Source organism: Hyperoodon ampullatus (assembly GCF_949752795.1).
Source record: "Hyperoodon ampullatus genome assembly, chromosome: 14".
In the NCBI taxonomy this organism is placed as follows: Eukaryota; Metazoa; Chordata; class Mammalia; order Artiodactyla; family Ziphiidae; genus Hyperoodon; species Hyperoodon ampullatus.
The window spans coordinates 87,072,194-87,094,400 of record NC_136927.1 but is presented as its reverse complement, the minus strand read 5'-3'; the positions used below and the strand labels follow the sequence as shown (position 1 = coordinate 87,094,400).

The window sequence follows — 22,207 nt, the reverse complement described above, 5'->3', positions numbered from 1 at the left end:
CGGCGCCCCCGGGCGGCCGCTCTGCGCCCCGCTCCCGGCCCGCCGCCACCCTGCCGCCACCCTGCCGCCCCCCGCACCCGGCCGCCAGTGGTTCCGCCCGGCCCCGCCCCGGCGCGCGCGCACGTCCGCTCGACGCCTCCTGACGCCGCCTGACGCCTCGGGACACCGCCTTACGCTGGCAGCGCAGTCGCCGGCGCTGGGGGCGGGCGCGCGGTGCGGGCGGAGGGTCTTTGTGAATCGCGGCCTGCGCGGCCGTGAGTGTGCGCTTTTCCTGGTCCTGATCGCGTCTGCCCGCCGGCATGAGCTACGACCGCGCCATCACCGTCTTCTCGCCCGACGGCCACCTCTTCCAAGTGGAGTACGCGCAGGAGGCCGTGAAAAAGGGCTCGACCGCGGTGAGCTGGGAGGCCGAGCTCCGGGGGCAGGCGGAGGCCCGGGCGGCTGGGTGGGGCCCGGGCGCGTCTTGCCGACCAGCTTCCCTGGGATCCGCGCTGACGGGCGCGAGGCGGTGCGGGGCTTGGGGCGGCACGATGGTGTGGGGCGCACTCGGAAGCCGCGACGTGGGCGTCGCTGTGGGGAAGGGGCGCTGCGAGCCGCGTGCGGGAGACGTGAGGACAGGCGGGGCGGCTCTCCGGGCGCCGGCTTCCACGTCCGGGCGAGCGGGGCGGCTCGTGGCTCGGCAGGCGTTCTGCAGGCCGCTGGCTTCGGTGCCCCGCGTCCGTGTCCGGAGCCGTGCGCGCGCCTGGCGCCGACGCCATCTTGGCGGGGGCCCTCGCGTGGACCTGGGGGGCTGGGGGCCGGGCGGGGCCGGGGCGCGGGACTCCGAGAGGCGGGGCCCGCCCCTTGCCCGCTCAGGAAAGCTGCTTAAGGGAGTAAGTGACTCCGCGAACTGTGTGTGGACAGCTCCCAGGTAGCCAACTACCCCCCAACCCCCGCGGAAAGCAGTTGCCCTCAAAGTCCGGGTCGGCCTCGAGAACAAAGGGCGGCCGGTGTCGGCATCAACCCTGCAGTTCCCGGGCCGCCGGCGCGGCGGGCAGGCTCCGTCTTGGGTCCAACTGCTGAGTCCTCCACCCCTTTGGTCACTGCGCCAGACCCATGTCCCGTTGCACCCGAGCGCGCCTCTCATTTAGACCAGTGCTTCAGATACAATAAATACATGCTGTCCTCAAGACACATGTCAGTTTGCTGATTGGTCAAAATGGATGATGGTTTATCTTTTATCTGGTGTTTTAGAGGTTTGAGTGGGCAGAGAGAAAGCACACACGATTCTGTAAATTTTGAAGTGTTTTTCGTTTCTTGAATCTGTTTTGAAATTAAGGCCCCAAATCCATCTTGTGACCTGCCTCAGCTTAAAGACTGTTGGGGTCAGCTGACACCCCCATCCCCATACTATCGTGGGTCAGCCAGGGTTAACCTGTCTCTGGGCCTGGCCTTCTTTCCCTTGGGAACTTTGAAGACCGTGGAAGACAATTCACGAGAAAGCTCCTTGAAATCTGAAGCACTGCCAACCAGTGCTTCTCTGCACCCCACGTGGAGACTTATAGAGGTAGAGGCTGGGGTGATGCTAAACATCCCACAGTGCGCAGGGACACCCCCTCACATTGACGAATTAGCTGGTCCAGGTTCCTGTAGGGCAGAGGCTGAGAGACCCTGCTCTAAACTAAGAGAAGAGGTTGCTTTTCCAAGTGATTGTCTCATTTGTGTCTGCTGCTGCTTCGATTGAGGGGTTTAACTGGCAGTCAGTGACTTCCCCCCAAGGTTTTTAATACATTTTTCTCCGTGCTACAGTGTCAGCCGTAAACAGAGAGCCATGGGCCTCCCAGTAATACTTGATACGTTGTCCACCTGATGCCATTTCAGGCACTTCCCCGCCGCTGTGCACATTGGTTTCAGAAGTGGAGGGGGGAGTTCCCTGGCGGTCCAGTGGTTCGGACTCTGCGCTTTCACTGCGTGGCCTGGATTCAGTCCCTCATTGGAGAACTAGGATCCCACGAGCCTCGTGGCCAAAAAAAAAAAAAAGTGCACGAGAGAGGGGAATGTTTTGGTATAGTTTTACAACCACATCAACACTGCTTTCAGGACACCTGACTTCATTGTTAGGGACTCACACTCAAGCCTTCCAGAGACTCTTTGATTCACTGGGTTGAAATGACACGTGTACGCATACACACTGATAATACAATAGTTATTCCTTAGTTGTGCTGTAACTGAAACTACGTGTCAGTATTTTAAGGCACAAGACTAGGCACCTAGATTGTGATACCTGGACTAGCTCTGCCAAAAGTGGATCGAGACCCACGGTTTGCAGGGTGTGCGTGCCACCCCGAGGGTGTTCACAGGACCACGTTAGCATCTGCTGTTAGTGCCCTGTGCCTGGTGGCAGAACCTCGTGTCAGCTCCTTAAGTGCTGTGTTGCCATTTATTGAAGGTTGGTGTCCGAGGAAGAGACATTGTTGTTCTTGGTGTGGAGAAGAAGTCAGTGGCTAAACTGCAGGATGAAAGAACAGTGCGGAAGATCTGTGCTCTGGACGAGAATGTCTGCATGGCATTCGCGGGTAAGTCTGGGGCCCATGCTGTATTTCTTAGTCTCCTGGGACTGTGCTCTGGAGGTTAGTCGGGGAAGGGCTATTGAGGGACGTGAAAGTTGGGTAACCTGAAATCATTCAAAAGAAAGGGCTGGCCTTCAAGAAGAGGGCTGGCCACAGTTGCAGGGGGAGGTCCTCCCCAGGAGGCTGAAGCATAGGGGCCAAATGATTAAACACCCCGGGATGAGGCGCTGTGCTGTCGCCTCCATTGCTGCTGGCAGGAGAAAGGTCAGCTGTCACGGCTAACTGTGCGCCCGGCAAGTGGGGAGAGCTGGCAGCACCCTGCTCTCAGGACGTGCCGTATGTTCTTGCACTTCTGGGTTTTCATTCATTTCCCTCCTCAGCGGGGAGGTCAGTTTACCTAGAGATTGACTTGCTTTGTCAAAAAATTAGCGTGTTTACAGCCTGTGTAAATACATACAGCTCCTCGTACACGCAGCTTTCTCAGAGAAGCTCACAGAGGCTGCTGGTTCCGCTGTTGGTCACTCAGAATGATCTCAGTGCTGGGTATCAGAGGACCAGCCAAGGGTAATTGCTGTCCACTCATGTGATCTGCGCTGGCCTCGACGATTGGCCGGACGAGGGGTGGCTCAGGGGGAGCTCTCTTTGTGCTCGTTGCAGGCCTCACTGCTGACGCAAGGATAGTCATCAATAGGGCGCGGGTGGAGTGCCAGAGCCACCGGCTGACCGTGGAGGACCCGGTCACCGTGGAGTACATCACGCGGTACATCGCCAGTCTGAAGCAGGTGGGTGTGTCTGCCTGCCGTGGCTCGGCTAGTTGGGAGCAGTCGCTGCTTTGTCGTGGTGTGTCCTGCCGCATTACCTCACGTGGCCGCACACATCACAGTGGGGAGATTAGGAGACCATACTTGTTCCACGCACGTGGTCCTAGCCTTGACTTCTGTGTGTAATTTTACCATCATTTATCCTTTTAAGTGGCATTTGTTGTGTTCTTATTTAGTGGCATGGGGCAGTCCAGATTCGTATTTCCAGTGGGAAATGATGTAGTTCTTGTCTTGTCATTTTGAATGATCAGTCACCAAGCAGTTGGGAGGGGGCTGAAAGCCATGCCCACTCTGGTGAAGTCTTAGTCACCTGTGAACCAAAATGTGTAGCCAGGTTGCATCTGCTGTCAAAATAATTCCAAGTAGCCCTAGCTGTGCTTCATGATGCAATTCTGGTCTTTCTGAGAATGAAAATGCATCAAGAGAAGGAGGAATGCTGAAAACCATGGGCTCCTTTCATTTCTCACCTGAACTGCAAATAACCTGAACGTGGGCTTAATTTATTTTCATCCCTTCGTTAAAAGCTGTTTGGAACATGTGTATTTTACTTACGGCAGGTTCTGGGGGGCCTTCATGCCAAGGCAGCAATGTCACCGTGTCTCTTTTTCCACTAGCGCTACACACAGAGCAACGGGCGCAGGCCGTTTGGCATCTCTGCCCTTATTGTGGGTTTTGACTTTGATGGTACCCCCCGACTCTATCAGACTGACCCCTCGGGCACGTACCATGCCTGGAAGGTGAGTCCCCGTCAAAACAGGGGGGCTTTGTTTTGGGCCATCTTGCCAGTAGAAGCAGCTTTGGAGGCCATTGGGACCTTGAGCTGGCCTAATCCTATAGATAGCTGTGTACACATACACAAGTGTGTCCACGACACACTTGTCACATGGGATCTGAGAAGTCGTTAAGCGTTGCTTTTTGGGAGGAAAGGACAGCGAGGTGTAAGGATACGCGGCATAGTCAAGTTGCCCGCGTTTCTTTCAGTAGAATCCCTTTCTTGGTAGGAATCAGCACCAACTCCAAATAGCCCTTTGCAAAAAGAAGCCTTGGGGCAGGGCCTGGAGTACAGGCCCGCCTCCCACCAGGCTGCCACTCACCATAGCACATGGGAGCAGGGTGGCACTGGCTGGGCCACGGGGGTGGCGGTGGGGGGTCGTTTTCTTGGGCTGGCTCTGGATTGTCACACTCTGTGCCGTGTAACACCCATCCCTGTTTCAGGCCAACGCTATAGGCAGGGGTGCCAAGTCAGTGCGTGAATTTCTAGAGAAGAATTATACTGACGAAGCCATTGAAACAGACGACCTGACTATTAAGCTGGTTATCAAGGCCCTCCTGGAAGTAAGTCTGTGTTTGAAATATGGGCAATATGTTGAAGACGCACACGCTGTGGTGGTGGTACTTGGGCTGGGCAGAATGGAGCCGCTGACGTGTGGGCAACGAGCTGGCGAGGGTGCCAACCGTAGCACCAGGCACTGCTCTGGGGCTGTATCAGCTCCTCATACGTCTGGGCAGTCCAGGCACTGAGAGGCTAGGTGGCTTGCCCAAGCGCTCAGCCTTTCTGAGGCTTGAGCTACTGCTATAGAGTCAGGGACTTAAGAAGCGCTGGGAATAATGGGTGGAAGCCATTCTTAGGGGTGCTAGGGGGTGAAGCCAAAGAGGCAGAGGGGGTCCAGACGTCCGGGCTTAGTGGTGGGAAAGGCTGTGAACAGATGGGAGGGCCGTGAGCACACCTGCTGTGCAGGAGGAGGGACCAGCAACCCTGCCCAAATCCAGGTGCCTCAAGACAGGAGGGTATCGCAGAGGACTGGCCACATCAGTGTGCAGCTAGGACACACGCTTTGGGTACTGGGACCCCAGTGTCGCACCCCTCCCCTTGGTGTGGCAGTGCTGGGTTCAGGCTCACAGGGCACATAAGGGCGCTGTTTGGTCTTGAGGTGGATGAGGCATCTAATGCTCTTCTCTCCCCTCCCAGGTGGTTCAGTCAGGCGGCAAAAACATAGAACTTGCTGTCATGAGACGAGATCAGCCCCTCAAGGTAATCACCGAGTTGGTTTGCTGTCCTTACCTATGGAGTTTCCCAGTGGTCAGGGCAGGGGTAGTGCACATTCAGGACCATTCTGCTGTGGCTTTAGCCCCGAGAAAGGTTCTTTCCAAGGATCTCCACAAATGAGTCGAAAAGAAAGCATTCGCGTGCTGAAAACCTCAGCTGTACACGTTTGCTTCTGCTTTATAATTATCACGTACACATCAGTTCCAGCTTGTTCCCTGGGTCAGGCACATGTGGCCTTGCTTTCCTGTAGAAGCAGCTGGAAGGGGCATCTGGGGCCTATGTTCGGGGGCCCTTGTGTGGCTAACCATACACTGTTCCTTTGATAGATTTTAAATCCTGAAGAAATTGAGAAATATGTTGCTGAGATTGAAAAAGAAAAAGAAGAAAATGAAAAGAAGAAACAAAAGAAAGCATCATGATGAATGAAATTTTGCCTGTAGCGATTTTTAAATTCAAATCATGGCTGATTTTCCAAACGACATGTAGGCATTTCTATCCCATTTATCCATACTGTCCAAGTGTCCTACAATAAACTTCCCTGTTTTTTAATCTTTCTTTTAGGGGTTAATGTATCCTTTAGCTGTACTGATGGCTCTTTAGAAAGCTTGCTCGCCTTGGGTCTCTGGAGCAATTCCTTCCAGCCCCTCGCCAGGCTCTAAGACAAGGCAACGGCCGAGTGGGGCTCCTCCCTTGGGGTTTGTGGGAAGGCTTTACGGGGTCCACACTGCTGTAGACAGGTGCTGTGGTTGTAGAAACTCAGGGTTTCTCCCATTCAGGAGTTCTGAACAGAATGACTTTCTTCTTACGCCTTTGTTCGAGTCCTTAATGAATGTATGATGTCAGGACGCGAGGACAAACAGTGCTCAGTTTACATCTTGAGCTCATTTTGCAGAGCAGTAGCTGTGGAACTTGTCTTGAATTTCTGGTTCTAGTAGATCAAGTCAACACTCCTCCTGTTCTCTACCTTAAGACTTCTGGTGCTGGCTATTTCCTACCCTCCCTCACATTTTAGCCAGAAAGATTACCCTTCTTTTAGCTTCCGGTCCACAGCAGGGTGAGTCATGGTCCTAAGATTCGCCTTTACAGAAAAATCCTAACCACCCTTCTCCTGCACAACTCTGCTGCTTCTCATGAGGCCCTGCCGCCAGCCCTGGTGATGGCATTGCTTTTTGGCTTCCTTTGCCCCAGGAGAACTCACAAAAGGCTTCCTAGAAGAGTCCTTGGGCTGGTTGTCTCCTCCGACCACAGTGGTTGGTAGGACTCCAACGCCAGGGCTCTGCTCTCTGTCTACAGCTTCTCTTGTACTGGGTTCGCATTCAATGGCATATATATGTCAGGCTTCTGAAGAGGACTAAAGCGTATCCCTGGCGGTCCAGTGGTTAGGACTTGGTGCTTTCACTGCTGAGGGCCCAGCTTCAATCCCTGGTAGGGAAGCTAAGATCTCATAAGCCACGCGGCGCGCAGCGCGGCCAAAATAAATAGGGGTAAAGAGGCCCAGATACATTTTAAACTTAGCCTAAAGTGTCTAATCGTCACAATGACTCAGTTTAAAGTTTTAATAGCAAGGTTAGTCATAGGTGGTAAACTGTGACAACTATATGTAGAATCTCTAGCAGAGAAATACCTGTTTAGCCTGAGTGCTGTGTCACCTACCTAGTTTAGAATTAGTGCTAAGGCCAGTTGCATGTAGCAGGTCAGCTATGAAAGGTTTTTATTTTTAATTGGTCAAAGATGTTAGCAAAAAAATGGAAAGTTGCTAAGAGTTTGTTACCAGCAGTGCTCAGGATCTGTTGGAGAGTGGTAGACAGCCGGGAAAAGGAAGCTGGCCAGAACACAAGGCTGCATCCAGATGTCACAGGCCAACTTGGCCTGCTGTCTGGTCCTCCTCTCAGCCTGAATCACTCACAGATGGCCAGGTGGGCCTTAGTCCTGAGATTGCTTTTTAAAAATCACCTGGAGGACTTCCCTGGTGGCGCAGTGGTTAAGAATCTACTTGCCAATGCAGGGGACATGGGTTTGAGCCCTGGTCCGGGAGGATCCCACAAGCCGCAGAGCAACTGGGCCCGTGTGCCACAACTGCTGAGCCCACATGCCACAACTACTGGAGCCCGTGCTCCGCAGCAGAAGAGGCTACCGCAACGAGAGGTCCGCGCACCGCAACGAGGAGTGGCCCCCGCTCAGTGCAACTAGAGAGAGCCCGCGCACAGCAACAAAGACCCAACGCAGCCAAAAATAAATGAATGGATTTATATTAAAAAAAAATCGCCTGGAAACCGACTGCAGTGAAATTACATGCTTTCAGTCTGAGACCAGCCAAGTCTTGGCTTTTCTCTGTAGTCCCAGGGTCCAGCCCTGTAACAGGTTCTAAGGCATCAACAACATGAAAGTTCTGGGGAGCTTGGACGCTGTATTATGGCAGCAAAGGGGCCACTTCAAAGCAGGTTCTCTAAACTAGTGTCCAGAGTATCCGGAAAGCAGCACCACTCGCCCCGGGAGGGTGGCTCTCAGTAACCTAGGCCCTGGCTCACTGCCGTGTACCCAGACTGGCCAGGTCTCACTCCAGAGTGCCAGATGTCCCCTAAATCTGAACAGCACACAACACCTACCTTGGGACAGGCATGTGAGCCATGATGTAACTCGGGCAACAGAGTCAACAGGATGATTTATTTTCAGAGCAGAGAAGAAGAGAGTTTTAAAGGTTTGCATGTTTGTTTATAATTACAAGTTTACATTGCTCCAACAGAGCAGCCGCATTGCTATGTCCTAATTCTTAGCCATTAATTCCCACAAAAATAAACCTAAGCTTTTACAGTAACTAAAATCGATACAGAACTAAAACCGTTACGCCTACTTAAAGGGATTTAGTTACCAAGGTGCTTATGCTCACCACGATGCCCTGTCAGAGGGACGCATGCTTCTACTGAAGGTCTGATCCCTTTATTCATGCAACAAATTTATATTCCCCACCCTCCCTCCACCCACCAGTAAAACAAAAACACAGAACTATTTACAATTGAGAGGAAATATGCTCTTGGTCAACCGACCTTGCAAAAAAAAAAAAGACTGGCTCATTTCCAAGTGGATGAGACACGGAACAGTGTCCGGCCGGAGCCCACCGCTGACTGGCCTGGGCCAGGGACTGGCAAGGAGAGGGCAGGAGGGAGAGGGACGCCGCAGAGGAGCCTGTCCTGGGCGCTCACCCCCTGCCCGGATTCCTATGGAAGCCACACTCCAGGTGACAGCTCCCAGCTCCCTCCCGTTCAGGGCCCCATCCTAAGCCTCCAGCACCCCTGACCCCGCCAGCCCTTTACCTTGACATCGCAGCTCGGGATGTCAGGGTCGTCTGGTTTGCTTCTACAACATGATCCGTGGGACACCCCACTTTCCATGCCCTAGGCCCCCCCATGCCCCCATGCTGGCCATGCCTGGCTCCTAGGCCCCACCTGTGGCAGTGGATGCCAGGCCAGCAGCACCAGCGGCCAGTTGGATTACAGAGATGCGCTTGGCTGCTGCATTTGCCAAATGGGATTTGGTTCCACGTTAAAAATCAAAGCTATCCAAAAAAGGTCACAAAGTGAGAATCACGCTTTCGCTCTAGAAACCTTTCTGCAAAATACCAAAACCTTAGAATCAGGCTGTGCACAACTAAAAAGGAAAAATAGGCCAAGATACCTCAAAGAGGTTTCCCATATACACGTCCCCCCCCAAAAAGTGGTTCTAACTCAGACCATGTCCAAGTTCAGTTCAGTCCAAAACATAAGCAGTAGCATGGGAATTTTCCAAACTCAGTAAACAAAGTGACCCACGTCTCCCGCAGTAAGTGCAGCGTTTTCCAACATCCTCGTAGACACAGTCTGGCATCTGTGCCGCTTCAGCAAGAGCCTGCGAGGAGGAGACACAACACCTGTGAGCACATCCAGGCAGCTCCCAGCCCGAGCCCAGCACCGTGAATGAAGATCGGGGGCTGCTCAGCCTCCCTCCCGCCCCGAGTCAGGCTGGGGCTTCCCAGACCTTCCCCCGTCACAACCCGAGTCATCATTTTTGTTCACACGGGGTGGGGGGTGGGGGCGGGGGCGGGGGCAGCTCCAGGTCCCACCCGAAGCCCACTCACGCCCAGCCCCTAAGGGGCACACACGTCACCCTCGACCTGGTTCAAAATGCAGACTCAAGGTCAGTGCAAGGCCAGGCTGGAGCTGAGGCCTGGCTTGTACCCATCTCTCCTCCCTGACCACACCGGGGTGGGGAGCACCCACCCCTCCTGTACCTGGACCCTCACTTTGACAGCCCCGGGGCCTGGGTCCCACCGTCCCCAAGAGCCCCCGGGGGATTCACTCAGAGGCTCGGGGCCTCCGTTTGGCCTCGATACCGACGCTGACCGGCTCCTAAGCTCCTCCTGAAGAGGCTTCTCCTACCTGGGCAGCCCCGTCCGGATGCCCTCCTCCCGCTAAAGGACCCCAGAGCCCCCTCACTCACCTTCAGCTGCCTCCTTACACCCTGCCGGTCCCAGCTCTGTGGGACGTCGGGTTACGACGGGTTGCACCGTTGCCCCTGCCCCCTCGAAATCCACCCCGGAAACTACGGCCACGGAGAAACCTTCCCGACACCCCGAAGGTCTCGGTGTTGAGCTTCCTCTCTTCAGCCCACGTCGTCCGCCTGGAACTGAACCAAGACAAGGAACATGAGACCGACTACAGCCGGCACCTCCTCACAGCCTTCTGAGCCAGGCCCCAGCCTCACACAGCCGGGGGAGGGAGAAAGCACAGACGGACGGATGGTGACCCGTCACTGGAGCCACTGGGAGGGCAATCCCATCAGGACCCTGGAGCCTGAGACTCAGCATTGCAGGGGCTCCCAGCCCAATTTCCACCCAGGCCTGTCTCCCACTGGACAGAGCTCTTACACCCGAGTCATCTAAGGCCGGCACGCGACAGCAGCGTGCGACGAAGAAAGCCCTCCCTGCTTGCCAGGCCCAGGGCCCGTGCAGGCTCCGAGACCTGGAGCAGATCACGGACCCCTCCAGACGAGTCTCCAGAGATGAGGAGGGGACTGGGCTAAACGGAGCAGGGTCCCCAAGGCTATGACGTGTACGCTTTGGGGGAGGTGCGGACGCAGCACCAATGCTGCCAACACTCGTTTCTGCACCTCCAGCAAGGACCCCCCGTGTCCAACTGCGTGCCACGAGGCTGCTTATAGGCAGCTCACACGCAACACACCCAGCCCGACCCCCCGCTCTGCTGCCCCCTCAGACCTCCTCACTCCAAGCAGCAGCAACCGCAGCCTTCAGCCAGCCAGGCTCTCCTCACAGCCCATCAGCAAACCTTCAGGGCACGTCAGAGGCCAAGCCTCTCTCCCCTCCTCCAGCACTGCCCGCGACCCCAGAGCCTCCGACGTGACCACTCAGCTTCCATGCCTGCCCCACCTCCGCCCACTCTCCACAAAGCAGCAGTGAAACCTCAGACAGCACTGCTCTCCCCAAGCCAGCTGTCACCGTGACCTACAAAGCCCGGCAGGGACCGTCCCATCTTCATCACTCCTCCCTGACCGCCCCCAGGCTCCGCTCCAGCCACAGAGCAGCTGCACGTGCCCGCCTTGCACCCCGTCCTGCGTTCACCCTCCCACTGGCTCCCGAACCTCACCCGAGACCTCGGCGCTCCACTCCCCTCACACCCAACACACGCCCCAACCTCTCCCGCCTCACCGCTAGGTGTTATCTCGTGCGCCTGTTTTTTGTTATCTTTCCCCTGCCAAAACCTAAGAGGGGTGTGTGGGGGGGGAATAGGGACCTCCCGGCTTGCTTTCTGCTGTTCGCCCAGTGCCCGCAGTGTGTCTGCTACTCCATTTGCGAACGAATGGATCTGAGTTTCCACACCATGCCCGTTCTGTAGACTTCGTTTACTGTCTAGCTGGTTCTCGGGCAACATCTGAGCACCAGCTGTTGGGTGCTAAAAACAAAGCACGTGACAGAGTCCCCGGCCTCAAGCAATCAGGTGGGTGAAAGAATACTGAGGACACCTCTGCCAGCTGCCTCAGGTAGCAAGGGCCTCAGGCCACCAAGGTCAGACCAAGAAGCAGGCCCAGGCGAGGTGGTATAGGATGGGAACATCGATGCGGTGGGGAGGGAGGTCCAGCCCAACCCTGATGAGAAAGGGGCAGCTGAGCAGAGCGGGGCCGGGACCTGGGTCAGATCCCTCAGGTGCCTGTGACTGCCAGGGCTTCCCACACCACCACCTACCGCTGGCACCACCGGGCCTGACGTACCTATTGCGGTAAAAATGTGAGCCTGAGAGATCTGCCTTGAACCTAAGATCTGGGTTTGGTCTCCAAGAGGGCATGCCCCAGTCTCAGCGTTTGGGGGCGGAGTGTCTTCCCGCAGCTCCCCAGGCCCTGCCCGGCCCCCCAGCCCCCTGACCTGGTCTTGAGTTCAGAGGAAATGTTGTCAAAGAAGGACTTGGACTTGTCGTAGTAGCAGTTGGGCCCCAGGTGGTCCTCCTCAGCAGGGGCCTCGTCACTCTGGGCCACCACCGCCAGGTCCTTCTCCTCCCCTTTCTCAGCTTTGTCATCTACACAGAGAAGCAGAGCTCTGAGATGCCAAGGAGCGAACACAGCACCTCCCACCAGGACAGGTCCTCGCTGGGCCACTCAGGGACCGTCCTCAGGCCTCAGGGAAGCGGCCGGGAGTACTCCGCACTAAGCGGAAAGCTCTTCCGGCTGCTCGCCGCTTGCCTCGTCCCCCCCTGGGCCCTGCAATCCGCTCCTCATCCCCCGAGCACTGGCCTCCCCCCAGACTCCTCTCCCTTCTGGGAACTCCTCAGACTGCGTGGTTTCCCCGCCGACCACCATCCCAGCTGCCCCCGCCCCTGCCCGGCTCTCCTTGACCTGTGCTGTGGACACTCCTGGGGTGGGGCAAATTTTCAAACCTTTAAAATTCAGTTTCTTCTTAAATTCTTTGTCCAGCTCCTCTCGGTTGAACTGGGCATTTGCACTCTCAAAATCAAAGTCGCCTTCAAACTTGATTGTGTTTTCCTTGACGTTAGTTGGACGGCTTTGCCCTCTGGAGCGATTCCTTGTTCGTCTGTTCCCTGTGAGAAGGAGGAAAGGACAGCCCTGGCTGGTAAGCCACTAACTCAGCATTACTCGGTGTGAGACAGCAGACAAAGCGGGGACAGAGCACACTGAAGCTGCCGCTGAGCCCCGCACCCTGAAACCGTCACCCACGGAGAAGCAGGCAGGAGCGGTAAGCAGAGCGCGACTGGGTGGTTCTTGGCTCCCCAGAACTCAAGTGGCAACAGCCGTTACCTGATCGCCTCCTCTGAGGTCTTCTGTTCTCGTCATTCACCTGCCCTTGAGTCTGCCCAGCTGCCGGCTGAGCTACATCTAAGGCGCAAAAAGGAAGAGTAAGGCAAAGCGCCCGCAAAAGCAGAGCCCGGGGACAGGGGCAGAGCCTGGCGACGGGAGCAGGGCGGCGCCAGCGGGGGCTGCACCGGGGGCTGCGCCGGGGACTGCGCAAGAGCCGGCCCCGCAAAAGCCCACAGGGCGGGGGGGTGGGGGTGTCTAATTAAAGGATAAAAAAAGAACCCCAGGAAGCGCTGTGCCACTGAGAACATGAACAAACCCCAGGGGAGTGAGTATTTAAGTACCGCTGGCAGCCTTGCTGCTTGGCGGGGCTGGGCGCCCGTTGAGCTGCATCCCCGCGGTGCCCTTGCCGGGTAACAGCTTTTTGGTGTTCAGGTTATCAAGAGAACCAGTCTGGACAGCCTGCTCCACCATGGGGCTCTTGCTGACTGAGACAGCCGGAAAGCCAGCTCCTGAGTTGAGGAGGAGGAGAGGTTAACAATGGAGACAAGGAGAAGGCCACACCCCTCGCCCCCCCTCCCCGCCCCGCCTCGTCCAGCTGGCTGTGCGGCAGGAGGAAGGCAACCGCCTGGAGAGGTTCCACCGAACCCAGGCAAAGCCCCCACCCCACACCATCCCCTCTGCGTCTAGCCCAGGCAGCAAAAAAGCCAGCAGGCTCCCCCAGTTAGGGCATCCGGAGGAGGGAAAAACACCCCAGCACAATAAGCACCTCTCAAGCGGCTTAGAAAAAGCTTCCCCCAAACCACACAAGCTCTAACCCCAAGGGGGCTCGACAGTCCCGAGATGCCGGTGAATTCACAGTCTGAGAATGTGTTTCGCTCTGGGCCATGCTGGACAAGAACCATCCCAGTCTGGCATCTTCCACAAAATGCAGTGCTCAGCCTTTGAAGTTAAAATTCTAGAACACTGTTGCTTTGCTTAAGGAACAATAAAACCAAAAAGGATGAAGTGATGAGAGCTGACTACAGAGAAATAACAGCCTGCATTCCTCTGGGTGAAGGCTCATCATAAGAAACGAAGGATTCCCCGGCTGCCCCTGGACATGGCGCTGCACTGAGTCTGTTCCCACCACACGGCATCACCACGCCTGAGCGCAGGAGTGCTCAGAACCCGCCTCAGTGGAGGTCCCCCTCACGAGAGGGGCCTCTGCCGCAGGAAGAGGACAGAGAAGGGTGTGCCGCACACGCCAGGTCGTCTCCTCCCTTCCCTCTCCCACGTTCCGGTGGGCACTGTTTAAACAGGACAGCTGAGGACTGGGTGGACGTGCACAGACTTTTGAGACAGAAAAAAATGAGCCCTAACCACGGAGTAACTATTATCGGAGGGGCAGCCCAACACAGTGAAGACTGGACAGCCTACCTTTGTTTTTAAACATAGAACAGAAACTATTGTCAGAAATTACTCTGAGAAATTCCTCACAACCGGATCAAAAGTACTCAAAGGGCAAGCCCTACATACTGATACTTTTTTTTTTTTTCTTTTTTGCCCGTGCGGCATGCGGGATCCTAGTTCTCCCCGACCAGGGATTGAACCCGTGCCTCTTGCAGTGGAAGCATGGATTCTTAACCACTGGACCACCAGGGAAGCCCCCCTACTGGTACTTTTTTTTTTTTTTTTTTTTTTTTTTGTGGTACGCGGGCCTCTCGCTGTTGTGGCCTCTCCAGTTGGGGAGCACAGGCTCTGGACGCACAGGCTCAGTGGCCATGGCTCACGGGCCCAGCCGCTCCGTGGCATGTGGGATCTTCCCGGACCGGGGCACGAACCCGTGTCCCCTGCATCGGCAGGCGGACTCTCAACCACTGCGCCACCAGGGAAGACCCCCTACTGGTACTTTTAAGTGTCCTCTGCGATGGGCATTCATTGACCTAGACCACTCTCTCCGGCCTAGCGCCTCACTCAGCACAGCCCTCCCTGAGCAAGACCGCTGCTTCCTGCTCACGCTGTAACTGGATGGGGCAAGAATCTTGGACTCATTTGCTTTTCATAAAAAAAGATCAGTCAAACTATCTTGCTCTAAGAGCAGTTTTATGTAAATGATCCTAAGGACAATGAACTATCTTGTGCAATTTTTAAGTGGGGAAAAAACTTCACTACCGCTGTAACTCAGATCCACTGGCATCCATGCAGGAAAGCAACACATGCAAAGGAACAGACTGACAGTAGTTGTGTGCCATAACGAAAGCCCCAGGTACCATGCTGGACAGAGTCTCTGCAAAGGTGAGGGCGGCGCACACGGCGCTCTCACGTCAGACCTCCGGTGAAAGGAGAAGGCCCAGAAAGGGCAAAGAAACCGCCCACAGGTGCGGCACCCAGCAGACAGGTGGGACAAACCAGTGTTACCAAGCCGGTCATCAGGCCCACTGCTCACCCGGTCAACAACTCAGGCTAGCCACCCAATTTTAACGGTGCTTCATTATACAAAGACACCCGAGGCCTCCGATGCTGAATGCCCTGGATGGGTGAGGAATGTGCCACACGGATCCTAGAGCAGCATGCCTGTTACTTGGGGGATTGCCCTGCAGTCTTACCCAGCCACCTACACTGCATTTAGGACCAGCAGAAACCCCGGGAAGTGGCCTTCTGTGCAGAGGGATGTTTCCCATACGTGGCAATCACAGTACAGGTCAAAACAGACCCTGGACCCAGGAGAGCGAACAAAGTGCACTGCTGGTTCTTTCTAACACCCTCTTTAAAACCTGAGAGTTAAGTCAGGATTACGTGCAGAAACACACAGACACAGTTTAACTGATCCACGGGCTTGGCAAATTATCTGCTACAGCTACTGTCATTCTGGTCTACTGGTTTACCCCATCGCTCTTAGGATGGCTCGCAAGACAGCATGCAGTTCTGCAAAACTGCTGTTACCCTTGGAAGTGAGCTGATGTGACTCTGAGGACATGTCAAGCTCTGAAACGGGCTGTGGAGATGGAGAAGAGCTAGGGCTGGAAGCCGCGGCTGAGGCTGGAGGGCTTCCCAACTTCTCTAAAGGAAGACAAAGGAGAGAAGAGCAAAAAAAAAAAAAAGGCGCACAAATAAGTAACGAGAAACTCGTCTTGTGTAGAGCAGGCTTGGAAAGAGCCCAGCCATCTCACAGGACACACTGCTCACACAAGCCTAATCTAGAACTGGGGAGCCAAGCTGAGAAGGGCTCCTGCACCCCAGGAGCAGCAATCAAGACAAGTTCTTCTATTAGAAGCACGTGACTCATGTGAGTGAAGGGAGTGATGCCTGCGACTCTGTGGTTTGAACGCGCCGCAACCTATGGCCAGGGGGACCCGCACTCCATGCGTGTAGAAGCGAACCTTACTCAGCCTTAGGGGAAACTTCATTTTTGAGCAAAGCACTGACACGAGAATGGTAAAAGGATAGGATAGGTGGGCGTTGCATTTAACTTTTATATTTATAGGCTGACAAATGTGCAAATGGTTAGAACTCATCTGTAATTACACACATCGGTTATATCTTCTTTGAAGCAGACACGCCACAACTTCCACCCAGACACAGGCTGACGCTTTAAATGAATTTTGATTCGATACATCTGTTCCAAAACTCACCCTGATGCCTCTTCCACTCAACTGCGGAGTTACTAAGCGTTCTAACTAGTTGAAGGGCCACCGAAGAAGGTGCTCAGTGTGCACTGCCAGCTGAACGTGACACGAACACAGCGTCCCCACCACCAGGGTCTGGCCCCGCTCCTGGATGTCACGGCACAAGCACTTTACCAGGTAGAAAAAGGTTACTCACCTAAACCCAAGGAAGCGGCATACTGCTGGCTGAGCAGGGAGCTGGTGGCCAGCTGGCTGTAGGGCGGCATCCCTCGGAAAGGGCTGTAAGGCACGTGTGGCTGGAAGGAGGAGGCCGAGCCCGAGCCCAGGGAAGACTGAGCAATGAGACACACAGGTGAGAGCAGCTCAAGGCCCTCCTGTCACCCTGCCTGGAGAGCACCGTGCAGACCGGGAAAGGCAGCCTGATTCGTCAGCCTGCTCCGGGAGGCTGAGGCGGCACTGGGGGGGCACGTGAGCCCCCAGGGTGGCCTAAGGGGCTCAGAGCTGCCTTTTCCACGTTCACCCCCAGCTCCACCTGCCAGGTAATTCTAACACGACCTTCTCCTAACTCCATGAACCCCTCTAGTGGCCCCACTGCCGGTAGTCAGGGAGTCCAGGCTCTGCCAGGGATGAGGATGGCGTCCTCACCTGGGCCCTGGCCCCAACACGCCGGGGCATGGCTGTGTAGCCAGGGAACTATCTCCACGCGGCGACCTCTCTCCAGCTCCCCGTGCTACCGGGAGGTCCCTTCGTCCCTCAAGGCCTGCCTCGAGCACCTCCCTCTTCTGGAGTTCCCAAGGCCGCTCACCTCAAACCTTTCAGAAGTCCGGCCCGGGGCTTCTCCACGTGCCCACACAGCCCAGCGTGCAAGCCCCACCCCGCAGGGAGCACATTCTGTCCCGGCGCCTCCTGCAGCGTGAGCCCCGCAGGAGTCGGTGAAAGTCGAGGTTTACAAGCCAAGAAGATATTAGCCTGGACTCCCTAGTAATCCTGGGCAGAACACGCCATAACACAGCAGGCAGGCGCACGGCGTGCCACCTGCAAATTCAGCATCTCACAACGCTGAATTTATCGTCGGGACAGTGCTGGGAGAGCGAGCCCTGCTGTCCCAAGTCCCTACTAGCACCTCTCTCACTCACGGCGTGCCACCGGGGCTTCAGGCTTACCCACCCGAGACAAAGGACAAACGCCAGGTGCCGGCAAGACTAGGAGCACCCCCCACCCCCGCACCGCCCAACACGCGGGGCCGGCCTCACTCTACAGCACACCCTGCGCGTGCCGCAGGAGATGAGGCCTCCCACAGAACGCCAATAGCTAAACAAAGTTAAACTGCTTTTCATGAAAAGGCTATTCCTCGAGTTGAGCGCTCTGGCCAGATGACACCCAGCTCCCTCTGGAAGCCAGCGCCTCTTAGAGACGGTGCCCACGGCAGAAACGGGGCAGCGCACTTACTTGCACAATAGCAGGGTCCTGAGGGAGCGCGTGCTGAGCTTTCGGAGGTTCGCACACGGTAATGTCTTTGATGTCACTTCCCCGGAAGATGATGTACTCGTAAACTTCCTCTCTAGGGGGGGCAGGCCTATCTGTGGGACGGTCTTCAGTACCAAAGGACCTCACTCAGGGGTTGAGAAAAAGAAGGGTTATGTTGTCATCCTCAGCCAAGTGCATTCAATCAGTCCTCCCGTAGGGGCCATCCACAGCATGCAGTTTCCAGTCTCAACTGCTCCACCCGATTATCAACGGACAATACCTACAAGACTCCAGCTGGCAAAGCTCCAAAAAGTTCTAGGTCACAAGACGACCACGAACGATTCAGAGCCTGACAGTCTCCCTTCCAAACACGGAAGGCCAGCGCTCCCACAAAACGACGTCTGCTTTGCAAATCCCCCCCACCCCACCCCCGCCCCGTTCACATCTGACTTTGCAGATTAAACAGCCCCAAAGCTGCTTTTTGATTGAAGCCTCGCAACACTCCACCCCTGGGGAGTCTGTTTTCTTCTGAGAAAAGGCAGCAGGTTGAGTGTCATCCCCACCCTTCTGCCCACGACCAGCCTGGGAGGAGCTGGTAGACAAACAATGGGAGAAAGCGGCCCAGAACGTGGACCCACACCACGAGCGTCTGTGTCTCCCGGAGGGGTTTCCTAGGGGATTAACCCCTACCGGCAGGGCTCAAGGAGCCCAAGCAAGTGCCTCCTTCTCAGGTCTCTGAGGCAGGCCTGGGCTTGAAGCAGCCTCTATCTAATCCTAGCACAACTCCCGCTGAGGACCAGGGACTACGCTGGGCCTCAGTTTTTCCAACGGGGGTCTCAGGCCAAATGTAGCCAAAAGCCAAGAGTACAAATGACCACAAAATCTTACAGTACCAAACTATGTCCTGGAGCAACACATCTATCGGAAAACTTAAATACTAGGCTTTCAAAGGAGCTACTCCCAGAGCTGGGAACTGACTGCGACCTGGATGGAGGGGGCTCCCTCTAACACAGGAGCACGTAGCTGCGCCTTGACCCTTAGAGGCCCAGCCCAGTGTCTCCAGCCTAACAAGACCAATCAAACAAACAGGGTTTCTGCAGACCTGGCTGCACTCAGCACTTCCAAGAAGCAGGGGAAGGACACTAGTCATCGTCCCTGGAAGACGAAGACAAAGAAACTTTGGGCCCACCTCCTGCCTCAACACGCTCAGAAAAGGCTCTGGACTCCGGCAGAGCCACAGTACAGCCATCTTTCTCTAGGTCTCCCAGGGACTTCAGTGTGGCTACCAGCGCCCGCACGGAGGGGTCTGTCACAAAAGGGTAAACCCACGGACTGAAACGTCTGAATTAGAGTAGGAAGACGCTTTAAACGGGAGCATGGAGCCGCCAACCGATGCTCCTACCCCGACAGGAGAATCCATTAAAACGTGGTTATTTGTTCAGGCTCAAGGCCCCAGCTGCTTAATAGGTTCCAGAAGGGCTTGCAAGAGTCGCGTTTTCTCGCTCTCCAGACTTCTGGGGAGGCCCCGGGGAGACTCCGGGCCCCTAGCCCCACCCCTCCCCCACAGGGACTGGGTTCTCGGCGTCACCCGCCCCCTCCGCCCTCGGGCAGCTGGGGAGGAAACAGCCTAGCAACGCCGACCCCCCACCTGCAGAGGTGGGCTACGCCGCAGAGGTGGGGGGTGCGGCACCGCGGGAGCTGGACCCGCCCCCACCTCCCCACCTCAACCCCGGGCAGGGCGGGCCGGCCGCGCACAATTACGCTGCCGCCGGGGCGCGGGGAGCCCATTGTGCAAGCCGAGCCCCGGAGGACAGGGGCGGGAGCGGCGCGGAGGCCCAGGGCGCCCCTGGGGGCGCGGGCAGGATGTGGGGGGCGCCCCGGGGGGCGAGGCGGGACTGCGGAGGGGCGCCCGGGGCGGGTAGGGCGGAGGAGGCGCGGGCCCGGCTGTTGGCGGGGGCGGGGAGGTTGGGGCGGCCGCGGGGCGCTACCTTTGGCGAGCGCCACCGTGGAGTTGTCCGTGTCGATGGTGTAGAGAATGCCCTCGTAGCGGATCTGCGCCTTGGAAATGAGGCTGATCTTGCTGCCCAAGTACGGGGTGCCCGAGGAGCCGCTCATGGCGGCGGCCGCCCGGCCGGGCCTGGCCCGCTCGCCTCCGCGCGGTCGCCTCGCCGCCCGCTCCTCCGCCTCTGCGCCGCCTCACCGCCGCTCGAGGGCCTGCGCGGGGACCAGAGAGCGAGCAACGCGCACGGCCGGGGGTCTCTAAGGGGACCGCGGGGGAGGAGGGGGTCGCAGCAGCCACATCCGGGTCCTGCGCCGCCACGCCCCGCCCCCGCACGCTCACCACCCATTGGCTCGCCCCGCCGGCCTCCCTTTAAATATGGCCGCGCTGTCGGCCTGGGGGCGGGCCCGCGCTCCGCGCCTGCGTATCAAGCGCCGCCTGACCCGGCGGGCTTTCCCCTGCTCTCCTCCCCACTTCTCGGCTGGCTCCCGGCGGGCCCCGCGCGGGGTGGGAGCACGAGACCCGGCGGGCGGGCCTGGAGGAGGGGTGGGAATCGACCGGGGCAGAGCGCGCGTGCGCGGGAGGGCGGGGGCGCACGTGTGAGGGAGGGGGCGGGGCGCCAAAGCTCCGCCCGCCGCGCGTGCCGCCCTTCTCAGGACCCGGGTGCGGGGAACCTGTGGATCGTGTTTCCCGGTTTCAGTTTCCCCTCTACAGCAGCGTGCCAGACGCTTTCCCCCGTCCTGGGTCGGAAGGCTGGGATGCGCCCCACTGTCACCTTCCCCAGGGGCAAAGGCTGGGGGTCCCTTCCCCGGAGAGTGACGGGGGCCGAGGTCACTGCCCGTGGGGTGAAGGTTTGGGGCCGGGAGGTCTCTTCCCCGGGGTAGAAGGCAGGGGTCCGGGCCGGGGTCATTGCCCGCGGAGTGAAGACGGAGGGTGGGGGGTGGTCTCTTCCCCGGGGGCGAAGGCGGGGGACCAGGGTCACTGCCCAGGAGGTGAAGGTGGGGGCCGCGCTCCGCGCGTGGGGCGCAGTAGTAACTGCGGGTAACGAGCGCTTCCGGCGCGTCAGCCGCTAAATATAAGGTGCTGAGCGCATCTTCTCTTTTAATCCCTCCCCTCCCCCCAAACCTGCGGTGGCGTTCCGCGTCCCTTAAAATAAATCCCAGCCGGCCACCAGGGCCTCCGAGACCCGCCTGACCTGGCCTGCTTGCCGCTTTGTCCGGCTCCGGCTCGGAGGCCTCGCTGTGAAGTGGAGAAACGGGCCGCCCCCTCCTGTTCGCCAGACCCGCTTCTTGCCTGCACAGCCCTTTGCTCGGTTGGTGATTATGTCTGCGCTTGCTTTCTGCCTGTCTCTCCCTCTTGACCTCAGATCAGCGACTAGTATTAGGTCCTGAAAAAAACTTGGTGAGTGGTGACCAGCATTTTATAGAAATTAAACAGAATGAGATAGAGAGCATCTCACAGAGTGCTCTTGCTCTTTGAAGCATTTATTTCACTTACACGTATTTCAGTGGGTACTTGATCAAGATGTAAAGTGTATTTCTTACAATAAGTGCCAAACGAAAAATGAAAGCCGCTGCAGAGAACACCTTACGGCAACCTGCACATAGGCTCTGACTCCCCATTTTACAGAGGAAACTGAGACCCAGCACAGGACAGTTGCCCCGCCTGCCCTTTGTGAATCACCCCATTCCACCAGCACCCGGCAACAGTAAGAGAACAGTATTGGGTTGGAGAAAAGGAAGCACAGAGGAGCAGAAAAGAAGATGGAAAAGTCTTCTAAATAGATCTGCCAAGATTTACCAGTGCATCTCTGCTCCTGGAGAATTGCGCTGGTGAGGAGAGGGTGGACAGCGTGGCCCCCGGGTTAGCCCAGCTCCAGTAAGAGAGGTCTCCAGGCATCGGGGCATCCTGCCCTTGGACAGGAGACAGGACTCTCTCTCAGCACAACACAGTCTTCCCCAGGGTGCACCTGTGTGGCGTTGGTGCAACCCCAGGTCTCCTGACCACCTCAGCGACCATCTGGCCTGGTGGTCCCCCTGCACAGCAGAGGTCCTCCTGTCCCCCACTTCCCAGGTCCAGAACACGACTTGCCTAAGGCAACAGGTTCTGTGCCTCGGAACTCTCTCCACAATCTTCTGTGTGTACTGGAGGTGGGGACGCATTCCTCCCCAGTTGGAGCCGATTCTACCTTGGAAGGGGGAGCTGGATCCTGAGCTCCAGGATCAGGGCAGGGGGCAGTTCCCGGAGACCTCTGAGAGCCCACCGGGCCCCTGGGTGTACAGCTGGGTGGTTCCCTGAGGACATCGGTCACTGCAAATGCCCGGGCAGGGCAGAGGCTAAAAATATATGTGGCACACAGGTCCAGGAAGGCGGGCCCTGCCACTCATTCCTTGGTGTCCTGCCCAAAGTGGAGGGCACTTGTG

General features: G+C 57.0%; 2 protein-coding genes across 3 annotated transcripts; one reads left to right on the top strand and one right to left on the bottom strand.

Annotated features, from left to right (window-relative positions):
- The first annotated feature begins 193 nt into the window (after positions 1-193).
- Positions 194-5,971, top strand: PSMA7 (proteasome 20S subunit alpha 7). 2 transcript variants are annotated; one of them, XM_079719588.1, is made up of 7 exons: positions 198-395; positions 2,429-2,555; positions 3,207-3,331; positions 3,985-4,107; positions 4,586-4,705; positions 5,340-5,402; positions 5,744-5,971. In XM_079719588.1, exons 1-7 carry the CDS (start codon positions 300-302, stop codon positions 5,834-5,836), a joined length of 747 nt encoding a protein of 248 aa, XP_079575714.1. In that variant the 5' UTR covers positions 198-299; the 3' UTR covers positions 5,837-5,971. The 2 variants fall into 2 exon arrangements, with proteins under 2 accessions (XP_079575715.1, XP_079575714.1); XM_079719589.1 differs by lacking the exon at positions 5,340-5,402 and having other exon boundaries at positions 194-395.
- Positions 5,972-9,168: 3,197 nt separating this feature from the next.
- Positions 9,169-19,900, bottom strand: LSM14B (LSM family member 14B; the record flags this gene model as incomplete). Its single annotated transcript, XM_079719235.1, has 10 exons — positions 9,169-9,299; positions 9,891-10,076; positions 11,827-11,977; positions 12,335-12,496; positions 12,714-12,791; positions 13,055-13,222; positions 15,636-15,752; positions 16,515-16,650; positions 17,768-17,931; positions 19,774-19,900. 9 exons carry the CDS (start codon positions 19,898-19,900, stop codon positions 9,905-9,907), a joined length of 1,275 nt encoding a protein of 424 aa, XP_079575361.1. The 3' UTR covers positions 9,169-9,299; positions 9,891-9,904.
- Positions 19,901-22,207: the final 2,307 nt, after the last annotated feature.

Bases quoted from the DNA above. Each gene is read 5' to 3' on its own strand.
- PSMA7 (XM_079719588.1), top strand. From the start codon at position 300: ATGAGCTACGACCGCGCCATCACCGTCTTCTCGCCCGACGGCCACCTC. The intron at 3,332-3,984 runs GTGGGTGTGTCT...TTTTTCCACTAG, and splicing joins ACATCGCCAGTCTGAAGCAG to CGCTACACACAGAGCAACGG. The intron at 4,706-5,339 runs GTAAGTCTGTGT...CTCCCCTCCCAG, and splicing joins TTATCAAGGCCCTCCTGGAA to GTGGTTCAGTCAGGCGGCAA.